Genomic DNA, 11218 nt, shown 5'->3' with positions numbered 1-11218 from the left:
CTACCCAGATCCCTAAGTGATCTTTAGTTTAAGTTTATGTTTTATAATTTGTTCCTACTCAAGTACCTGCAACAAATTGTTCCTGTTCAAGTACCTGTCAACTCACCATGCGTATTTGTGTGTGATTTGATGCGTCTTACTTGAATATACGATGCAGTGACTGAATAAACAAGTGTGCGATAAAAATCTAAAGCCAATAAAATAATTTAAAACACATAGGATGAGGAAATGGTTGAAGATTCAGCCGAGTATGGTCAACAGAGCCAATTAAAATACAAAGAAATGTCTTTAAACAGAAAATCAAGAACTGTGGATACGGCAGATTAAGTGATCCTGTCAACAGACAATTTTGCTCATCGGAAAAAAGAAATTCAACAAGATACAGAAGTAGGGTCGTGAACTGAAGGAAACGTGATTCAAATCGTGAACTAAAGGAAATATGATTCAAACAAGTCCCAACAACGCGAAGTAATATTTTCCTGTTAACTGTTCGAAACAATGAAATGATTAGCTGCCAAAAGTTGAATTACTGACAAGTAATTCAGGTCTCTCAAGATACTTTGACAAGAGATAATACCTCCTCTCCGTTAGACTTAGTGAAGTTTCTTAATCACTGAACACATTACCCTCCAAGAAAACGAAATGTTGCTATTGTTACGTGTCGTATATAGTTCAATTAAATATATTATTCTGTGACGTGCCTGCTGACTAACAGACATCACAGCACTAAAGAAATGTTTCTATCTTTCAACTGAGTTGAACGGTAATATGTATGGTCACTGGTGGGTGAGCTTCAACCTTTCCGCTTTGTGGTGAAATTATTATGAGTTTAGGTTGTTGGTTCCATAGGAATAGTGTCTGCTATCTGTAGCAGTGTTTCTCGTGGGGTGCTCTGTATTTTCCTGTCGTCAGGAAGCCATGAAAAAATATACATATATATACATACTGCTCGAACAGTACTAATAGGCGAAATGGCTTAAGGTGACGAGTACACATAAACGAAAAGGACGGGCCGACAGTTCGATTCCCGGCGGGGTCAGGGATTTTCTCTGCCTCGTGATGACTGGGGGTTGTGTGATGTCCTTAGGTTAGTTAGGTTTAAGTAGTTCTAAGTTCTAGGGGACTGATGACCACAGCTGTTAAGTCCCATAGTGCTCAGAGCCATTTGAACCATTTCTTTGACGGGCCGACAACTGAGAACTGAACGAGACACTGAAGACCTAGTATACTTCATAGACTGACTTATTAGCGACCTAATTGTTTACCATAAATAAAAAACGCCAAAGGCAATGAAAGTGCACTCCGATGCGAGTGTACGTTTTCGTAGTAACGACGGTTTTGTCCTACTGTCACTACAATAAAGCCCGACTAGAACTCTTTGCAGAGACAATGAGAACTGAAGGGTGTTTTTACTGCATTCACTCTAACAGAAAGCATATAAAATAAGGACCATCAAGCGGCGAAAAATACCCTGTCGAAATATTTGAGAAGGTATAGATCTTTCTCGTGTGTATTGACCATCTAAAACATGTTGTACCAGTTATGTAGTCTTTACTTTATGAACTCCAGAAAAGCATGAATGTGAATTGTGGCATTAAGAACTTATTTCCGATTCGTCTGGATCAAAGGTTGCAAAAAAATATATTTTGGGACTGATTATCATTAATCACAAGTCATTTGGGTGTACAAGTTAAATTTTGCCTACCTTATTCCCCTGTTCTCACTTTACAGAGCAATAGGTGTTTAAGTGCTCCTGTATAAATTACAATTTCCGTTGCAGATCGATGCCACTGAGATATACAGAAAAACTATTCACAACTTCTATTTAAAAAAAAGGAATGAACATATTCTAAATTAATTACGGCGCACTGATTAAGTTGATCGAGCGTTCTTTTGGCTTGTACAAAGGTGAATTCACGTTATGTTGTGCAGTTTTCCTCAGTGACTTCCACCGCGGCGTGCTGACAGGCTGTGTTAATTAGTTGTGACTTATGCTGGAAACTGAACATGGAAACAAAATGAAAAGTAGAGAACGAGAATTCAATGCATTAACGTTGAAGTGTTTGAAGAGATGATATAAGCACACTTTATGCAGAGAACGGTTTTATCTCTAAGTGAAAAAGGTAGCATTTCCATCAGTATGCGAACCGAGGAAGAATAATTTAACTCTTACGCCCAAAATAAATAGATTGTACGCGGTGACGTCATGTTACGTCGGGCAAGAAAACCAAATTCAATGTAATGATTTCGAAGAAAAAAGAATGAACTTGTAAGACGGTCTCAGAATGAAAACTGGTTTCGTTCATGTGTATGATGTAAGTTTTACATAACGTCATCACGTGCAATGTTAGTATTGTCCGTTCACATACTGGCATTAGCTGTAATAACATGACTATGTGGAACATACCAACAGTACTCTATAGTCGGCAGAATAAGCTGTCAAATGTTTCTGTAGTGTAGGAGTACACGAGTTTAAATTCAAACGTACGTACACCTACAAATATTGTTCCTACCGTCAGCCAACTTATGACGCCTTACTAACTAAAAGCAATGATACCTGTCATTAATTAATGAAAGAAAAACATATTATACAATATTTCAACACTCGACGAAAGTATTTTTAGTGCAAACAGGCACAGCGCTGTTTATGATTCTTTCAGATTTGGTTGATGAAACTTAACTTTAGTTGAAATGCTGAAAATCAGTGTAAAAAAATTTTTTTGAAATTCAAAACTGATCCCTGACAAACATTGATACAGTGCACTGTAAATATTATGACGGTATCATATGGATCCAGTCAACACAATTCAGTTTGCCACATAAAATAATAATATTGATTGGACGTGTTAAGGAATGTTTTGGGACGATAAATTGCTTTTCGATAATTTCAGTTGTGCTTCAATTGATTATTGTGTTGTTGCAACAGCAGAAATACGTTACAAAAATATTTACTTTCTGAATTGTGTTAGTGTAAACAAATCAATAGCCTACATGAAAAAGATTTTCATTTACAACGAATAAAAATTTACTCTCTTAGCGCTGCAAAAGGCTCAAAATATAGCATGCAGTGTAACGTGTGCAAATAAACAAGTATCGCTTACGGCAACAAGTGAGTCAACAAATTCGAGTGCACTAGCAGCAAAATTTCCAGTTAGTCGCCGACAGCCACCGTTAGTGAACTAGGATACATGATGGTCAGCTGGTAAGCAGTTAATGTCAAACATGCACTCAAAATAAAAGGAAGGAAGGTGTGAGAGGTGAAAGACACGGCAAACAACAATATTAATTGCAAGTTAATGGGCGCCTGCTGCTGCCAAAAGTCACAGCCTACAACTAATAGCCGAAAATTTGCTTGCAACGAGTTATGTTGTTTACCACATCTTCGAATTAACTACAAAGAACAAGTACTTTTAAATATTTAGTTTATTTCATTTTTTCAAACGGGGCGAAATTTTTATCATATTATATACAACAAGATGTGCAAGTATTTACAAACATACGGAAATTCCAAGATTCTGTTTTTTTTGGGATATGTATGAACACAAAATAGCCAATTATGGCTATCAGAAAAAAGAGCACGAAATGGAATGTTCGATGCAGACTATTAATATATTATATTCACATAAATTTAGCCACTGACTATATCACACTCACGGATATACATAAAAAACGTAGGATTATCTCCTTAGGATTTGTACAAATACTCTGTGGGTGACAAATGTGAAACAATTCAAGTACGTTTACTTTACGAAGACTCAGTTAATGAACTTCCTCCATTGTAATTCGGCAAGTCAACAGTTGAAGAAATTGAAGCTTACAAGTCTATACAACGCATAATATTATTTTTATCTTTAAAACAATAAGTTCAGGAAGGACAGTAAATAACAAGTCACAGAGACTGGAAAACAAAGCTCTCGTTCCTCTCCGAAAAGAAAAAAAGAGAGTTCCTCATTTCGCTCGTTATCGTCATAAAATTTTGAAATGCAAAACTGTACACTCGCTATATTTAATGAGACATAAAAATCTGTGTTTTACCGTGACTTCGGCTCAGACAGGGGAGAGAACTACGTTTGTATTATTAAAAAGAGGGAAGAAAAAACAAAAATGTAGAATTTGCTTACCGTGTTTCTTTCTGAGACGACAAACGGAACCAAAAGGCCTACGTGCACGCGACACACAATTCTATAATCGTGTGTCTCTCTTTATCACTCTCTGTCCCTTCCCTTGCGGCTACGACGGAATTACGTACACAGCGTGGGAGGACAGTTACTGGCTGGCTAAAACAAACACGAGAAAATGAAAGGCAATGTACGGGTAAATGGCTATACGAATTTTATGTGCTTGCGTAGACGCGGAACAAGTGGAAATGGGCTTAGTGACAAGAAAAAGAGAAATACTGCTCGGACTCCGCGAGATTTGGCCTCCGTACAAAGTGTGAAGAAATCATAAACCGGCGTCTTTGCAGGATAACGTCTCCGTGGTGAGAGTTCGTGTAGAGGAGACAGCCGGTTTGTGAGAGTTTTTTATCGGAAGGCGGGGCTGTGGCGGAGGTACGTGGAGTTATCGCGCCGGGAAGCTATCCCCTAAGATATCGGAGGTCCGTTAGGAGTCTGTCGTGGTCTGTAACGTTTGCCGACGAGCTTGAGCACAAGACGACACACAGGTCACGCCTACCAGCGTCGCGTCAGTAGGAGCACGGCGTCCAGGCGGCCTGCTGCTGGAGGTGCGCCGCCTGCGGGGGCGGCGTGGGCGTCTGGCACTGGCTGATGTCGGCGGCGGCCGCCGCGGCGAGCGGCGGCGCCGGTCCCTACATGTGCGCCAGCGTCTGCATCTGGGCCGCCATGGGGTCGGGCGACGCGGAGTGCTGGTGGTAGTAGCGCGCCGCGGCCGCCGCCGCCGCCTGCTGTTGCTGCTGCTGCTGGTGCTGCTGCTGTTGCTGCTGGTGGTGGTCGGGCACGCCGGCAGACGGGTCGGTGGGCAGGTACATGGAGATCATCTGGCGCAGGTCGCCCTGCGCGGGGGCGGCGGCGTACTCGCGCTTCACCACCGGCGTGGGCGTGTGCAGGCCCGCGCTGCCGGGCGACACGGGCTCCGACTTGATGCTCGAGCTGCCGGGCGACATCTGCGACGGCTGCTGGTAGGGCGAGCCGGCGCCGCCGGGCACGGTGACGCTGCCGTTGGTGGCGCCGGGCTGGCCGCCGCCCCCGGAGCCGGGCCCCGCGGCCGCGGCGTACATGCCGCCGTAGGACGCCGCCGCGCCGTTCATGTAGGCGCTCGCGGCGGCCGCCGTCGCCGCGTTGGGGTGCATCTGCGACATGTCGTAGCGCGGCGCGTAGCCGCCCCCGCTGGCCGCCGCCATGTGCGCGTTGTACGCCGCCTGCGCCTGCTGCTGCTGCTGGTAGGCCTCGTGGTGGTGGTGGTGATGGTGGTGCATCATGTAGCCGTTGGGCATGTAGCCGTTCGGCATCTGGTAGACGTCCCCGCGGTTGACCGCCTGCTGGACTGCGGCGGCCGTGGCCGCGGCGGCGGCCGCCGCGCTTCTGGACGCCGCGTCGCCGCCGCCCGGCAGTATCCCGCCCGCCAGGCCCGGATATTTGTCCTTCTTTAGCAGCGTCTTCGTCTTACGGCGCGGCCGGTACTTGTAATCCGGGTGCTCTTTCATGTGCACGGCGCGCAGCCTCTTCGCCTCGTCGATAAACGGCCGCTTCTCCGACTCCGACAGCAGCTTCCACTCGGCACCCAGCCTCTTGGAAATCTCGGAGTTGTGCATTTTCGGGTTCTCCTGGGCCATCTTGCGTCGCTGGCCGCGCGACCACACCATGAAGGCGTTCATCGGCCTCTTGACGCGGTCGACGTTCTGGTTCTTGCTGCTGGCGGTGTTGTTGTTGGGCGGGCCGTGATGCTGCTGCTGCGGCGGCGCCTGCGACTGCTGCGTCTGAGTCTGGTGGTGCTGTTGCTGCTGCGCGGCCAGCGCGCTCTGCTGTTGGTGCTGCTGCTGTTGCTGCTGGTGGTGCGCCAGCGCCGCGTGGTGCTGGTGCTGCTGCTGTTGTTGCTGCTGCTGCTGCTGTTGCTGCTGCAGCGTGTGCGGGGGCGGCGGGCCGAGGCTCATGACGCCGCCCATGACGTTGCCGGACAGCGCCGAGCTGTGCACGATGGAGCTGAGCGCGCCGTACGTGGAGACGGCGTGCCCGTGCAGGCCGGCCGCCGCGTGGTGCGGCGGCATCTGCCCGTGGAGGCTTCCCCCCTTAAGGTCCGTCTCCATCGTGAGCATATCTTCTTCCCTGTGCGCGTACAGCTTGACCGCGGGGAGCGACGACTACGGCGCGAACAGCGGGCTGGACTGGCGGCGCAGGCGGCTGGCGACGGCACGGCGGCCGCGGCTCGCAGCATTCACCCGCGGCGCGACCGCTCCGGTGCCGGCGGAACTCGCTGCTCTGTCTTCAGCGCTGCGCCGTCGGTGGCGCCGCAAACTGCTGCCGTCCCACCCACAACTTTTCCCCAAACGCGCGAGAGAGGCGCCCCAAAAAATTTGGGGGGTTCAGACGAGAAACGCACTCTAGCGAGGAGCAAAGCGGGGACACAGACGGTCCGTCGGGCGCACGCTCCCTATTCACACTGAATGCCTACTGCCACCACACAGCTCGGAGCGCGTCTGGCTACTGGCGTCGTCACACAAAACCCGGGGCCGCGTCGCCCCGGCTCGCTATTTGTGGCTCCCCCTCCAGCCGCGCGCGGCCCTGATTGACGTGCACGCCTGCCATGATTGCGGCGGGCCAATGGGCGCTCGCCGGCGCCGCGCGGGGGGCGGGGCCCGGCCGGTGGGCGGGGCCTGGTGGGAGCCGGCCGGCCGCTGGCTGCGGCGAGTCTCGTGACCGCCGGCCCGCCGCGCCGCACGCAGGTGAGTCGAGGGTCCGCAGCGCCGCGCACGCACCACGCCACACGCACCTGCCTCACCTGTTACACGCACTGCCGCCCACGCATTCCGCACTTTTTTTCGCGTACGCACTAAATATTCGCAACAGCTTTGGGAAGTTCCGGCGCTGCGCCCCTCGCAAGCGCCTACTAATAACGCCGCTTACGTGTCAGGTCCGTGCATTTCTACGTCGCTCGTGTCACGCACTCTCTATGGCTATCGGGTGTGTTGTCGACGCACCCTTGTTATCGCGTCTTCACACAGCGACAGAGCTCCTAGTTTTTCTGTTAATCTTGTGTGCGTAGTGTACGGAGCGAGCAGTGCCATGCCCTTACTGGTCGAAATTACAACGAAGTCAGACATACTATGTGATAAATACTAAACATAGTAATATGTTTAGTAATAAAGTATGAACGTCAGAGTTGTAGTCAGTAGCTCTGTAAGACGTATAGTAATCTGCTGCCCCGTCCGAAACATCTATCTTCATTAAAAGTTATCGTAAATTGGAAATTTGATAATATCACTCCACTGTTTTAGAAGCGCTTTTACTATTACAGTGTACATTTCGAAGTCACAGCTTCATCATTAGGGCGTCAGCTATGATTGCAAAATGAACATTGTAATAAAAAAACACTTTTTAAACAGTAGAGCAATATTATAATAAAGTTCTCCATTTCTTTAGCTGTCTCGGTTTTTCGGAGACTAGCCACCATGATTATCATGAAAGTTATCGTAAAAGTTGCATTGGAAACACATTTTGGCAGCGTAGCAGGTGGTTGAAAAGTGGAGGGAAGGGTATTTCATATGTATCAGAGAGTTCGACTGTTCCTGCTCTTCGAAAGTTTATTATTATTATTACTGTTGTTGTTCTTGCAAGTTCTTTTCGAATCACTTGTTCAGCTAGAATTCCTTTGTGCCTGGTAGAGAAACCTTAAATGTTTGACGATTAGTTCACACATTAAAATGCGACTGAAATACCACAAAAATGGGAAAAAAGCTTTGTCTTTCTTCAGCTGTATATTGTAGACAATTGTGTAGCTCTTCTGCAGTGCGCTTCGCATATCATCATAATCAAGAACCTCAATTCATGACAGTGGATATTTAGCGATTCCGGTAATAAGATTCCAACTTACGGAGAACACGCAAACGTTTTGCTATATCCTCTTGCATTAAAAATGGTCACAATACAACAGTAGCTGAGAAATGATAGTGTCTGCTAAATAGGTTCATAGTGTCTGTAATTATTATAACTCACAGAAAATGGCTACGATACGCTGCAGTAGTTGGAAAAAGCGTTAGTTGAAAGAAAATTACGCGAGAAGAATACGTTGCCTAGTTATGTAAATATTATCTATGCGATCATAATATTGCTAATCACTAGTGACGGTTATTGAGGAGCGTACAAGCATAAAGTAATTAAGATTCCAATTTAGGGTATAGTCTACTTGAAATCGCTGGGCTTCTGGTTGCAACCAAGAAGCAGTTTGTTGATTGTTTTCTTCCAGTAAACAGAGTTTGTAAACACGTAACACGACCAGCTTGATACGTTTGTTGTTATTGCGCTCTGGGCACCTTTTGTCCCGCCGGAACTTGTACGGAAGCGCTTGTCAACATAGTCAACCAGTCCGCCGGTGGCACGGTGGTAGCTCTTTGTTTAGTGGCGTAGCGGAATGTTTCACGCTTCGTTAGGCGCCGAACTCATGCCGCTGCTAAGGCTCCGAATGTTAAAGGCAGTTTTCAAATATAGTAGAAAAATAGACTAGCTATCGAACAAGCGTTCAGAGAGTTTTTCAGATACTGTATTCTGGAACGACAACTATTTTTACTACTGAGCTCTGACATCGCGCACTTTTAGATGTTGAGACTAATAATTAAAATTTAAGCTACTTTCTTGGAAAAAAATATTTTTACGATACAATCTGTGTGACTCACACAAGAAACATAGCACTGCTAATTTCGACGCACTCCTTTTATAGCTCTGTTATTACCTGGCAGTCCGTGATCATGTAAATATTTTACAAATGTGTGTGAACAGAAACCGAGCTAGAAATAATTTTACGTATTCATGAATGTAAAAATGTCATAGCTCATGTAGAAAAATAAGTACCTCCACGATGTTTTCGTGCAAAGTAAAATACTTTTTGGCTCAGTCTATAGTGAATATTGTAAGAACTTACGATAGAGTGATAAACAGAGTATGATTCCAGATTCTTTTTAATGTTGCGTGTACCAGGTATTGGGTGGCTGTGAAAAATGCTTGAAGATTATCTAATATGACGCTACAGGCCTTGTTTTAGGTTCATGATTTTCAAACACATAGGTTAACGTTTGGGATAGCGAACGGATTTAGTGGTTATCTGGTTTCGATCTGTAGATTTCTGGTTCTCTTTCTTTTTTGAACTTATCATTTTTGCTGTTCCCTTGCAAAATTTTAAGTCAGTGAAAAAATTTATGTCACTCAGGGTAAATGTGCTATTTCCGTCTCCGCCGCTGATCATCGGTAACTACTCCAAATACTTTCACACATATTTGGCACTACGTTTTTTCGTCATACTCCTCGCAACCTAGAATACGAAAAACACAAAATTCACACCTCAGAGATGCGTATTCCCATTTTGCGCCGAACTAAGACTAACGCAATGGCATGTGTGCAGTCGGTAACTCTAGTGTTCGTAAATATAAAGGAGAAATCTGAAGGAAGCGTTGGAGTGTGGGAGATCTTGACAACGTAGCAGGATACTTTAAACTCGCCATGAAAAGCGCTTATTATATTTAGTGCTGCAGTAGAAACGCCATTGCAGAGATTGGTGACGAAATTTTCAGTTGAATATCCGACGAATATCAGAGTTACTGGAGATGGGTTTAGGGAAACCACAAAACCTCTAAATCACTCCTACCTACATTAGTGTCATGAACACATCATCTCACTCTTAAAACACTATGTAGTGCAGTCTACCATTCTGACACTTCCATAGCCGGATGTTAATTAAAAAAAAAAGAGTTTACTTCCGCGAGGTGACTTTTTGATCACCTTGCAAGTATTTGTATGTGAAATACAAGTCACATGTTTTTTTTTGTTTATCTTTTCTTCAAGCAGTCTAGCGCTTGATTAGGGGCTTAAAATTATATGTTTGTGTTGTGCGCCTACATAGACGAATAGATGAACTTAAGGAATTCGTAAGAATGTGTGCAACCATACTGTTGAATTAGAAATCCTCTGACTACATTATAATTTAGATTTTAATGTACATTAGGTCTGAACCTCCCGTGTTGAAACCTTGCTACATATATTATACGCTGCCTTGATTATATGCGATATGTAAATCTGTGGTCCGGACGGGGAATCAACCCTTCTGCTGACTTTCGATGTGCAAAGGTCAAATTTTTAAATAAATAAAAAGTAGTGTCGTTACAGAAGATCCTGCTGTTAGGTGAGAGGTATCTGTTGCAAAAGGAAAGAACTAAGATTTGGGATTGATATCTCGTCGACGAAGGGGCCATTAGAGACGTAGAGTATCAGCAGATACAAATAGCGCACTGTGCTCCAAATAAATTGGTCGAAGGTATCAAGGACTACGTAAACCGCTGACGAAACTTATCTGTAAGATTGTGTTTAGAAACATATCGCTAAGATTAAAATAAAAATTAGAAAGATGGTGGAAATATCACAACAATTCCGTTATACATACCGAACTGCGTATGCCACGACCTCCACAATGCTTTGTTGATAGACCAGTAACTAGCCAAAATGTGTGCTCCTGCGAACACTTCGCAGTCTTCCACCGTTGAATAGCGTAAGAGATCTGAAAAGTAAGTAAGAAAGCTGAGTCAACTCTCCCCTCTTGGTAGTGGACCACTAACCAGCAATTGTTTTCACACTGTTGGCGGTTACTACACTCAGTTATCAATATTTAAGCACTTCAGCTTTAGGTATGGTAAGAACTGTAGCGTTTGGCCTTCTGCTTCTTCCGATCTTTTCTAGCCCCAAACAGTGTCACTGTTTGCCATACGAGTGAGAAACAACATTAGGGGGAAAAAATACAGCAGTGCAGGCTGTATGACGGAGTATGAACACTGAAAATAAATAAATAAATAAATAAATGATCATCATAGTTTACTGACGAATAAGATATTCCGCTTTAGTAATAACACTGACTTTGTGGGCGTGTCAGAACTCCTGATTCTCCCCTCTCGTTAGGAGTTATTTCCCCTACAAATAAGGCTCGACAAGAACTGTTAACAAATTATAGCTTTGAGCCGATAGGAAGGGTCAATTCGGATTGCTTCACTAGAAGAATACTGTCC

General features: G+C 45.2%; 2 protein-coding genes across 2 annotated transcripts in view; one reads left to right on the top strand and one right to left on the bottom strand.

Annotated features, from left to right (window-relative positions):
* Positions 1–3409: 3409 nt before the first annotated feature.
* On the bottom strand, positions 3410–6741 carry LOC126335379 (transcription factor Sox-2). Its single transcript, XM_049998597.1, has one exon. It carries the CDS (start codon positions 6269–6271, stop codon positions 4808–4810), a length of 1464 nt encoding a protein of 487 aa, XP_049854554.1. The 5' UTR covers positions 6272–6741; the 3' UTR covers positions 3410–4807.
* An 18-nt stretch (positions 6742–6759) lies between these two features.
* The window catches only part of LOC126336062 (uncharacterized), a 143987-nt gene continuing 139528 nt past the window's right edge, over positions 6760–11218 (top strand). Inside the window, exon 1 of the mRNA XM_049999541.1 lies at positions 6760–6898. Within this exon, the coding sequence (XP_049855498.1) occupies positions 6760–6898 (139 nt within the window). The remainder of the gene's footprint in view (positions 6899–11218) is intronic.

Source organism: Schistocerca gregaria, chromosome 2, assembly GCF_023897955.1.
Source record: "Schistocerca gregaria isolate iqSchGreg1 chromosome 2, iqSchGreg1.2, whole genome shotgun sequence".
In the NCBI taxonomy this organism is placed as follows: Eukaryota; Metazoa; Arthropoda; class Insecta; order Orthoptera; family Acrididae; genus Schistocerca; species Schistocerca gregaria.
This window is presented reverse-complemented; position numbering and strand designations above follow the sequence as displayed.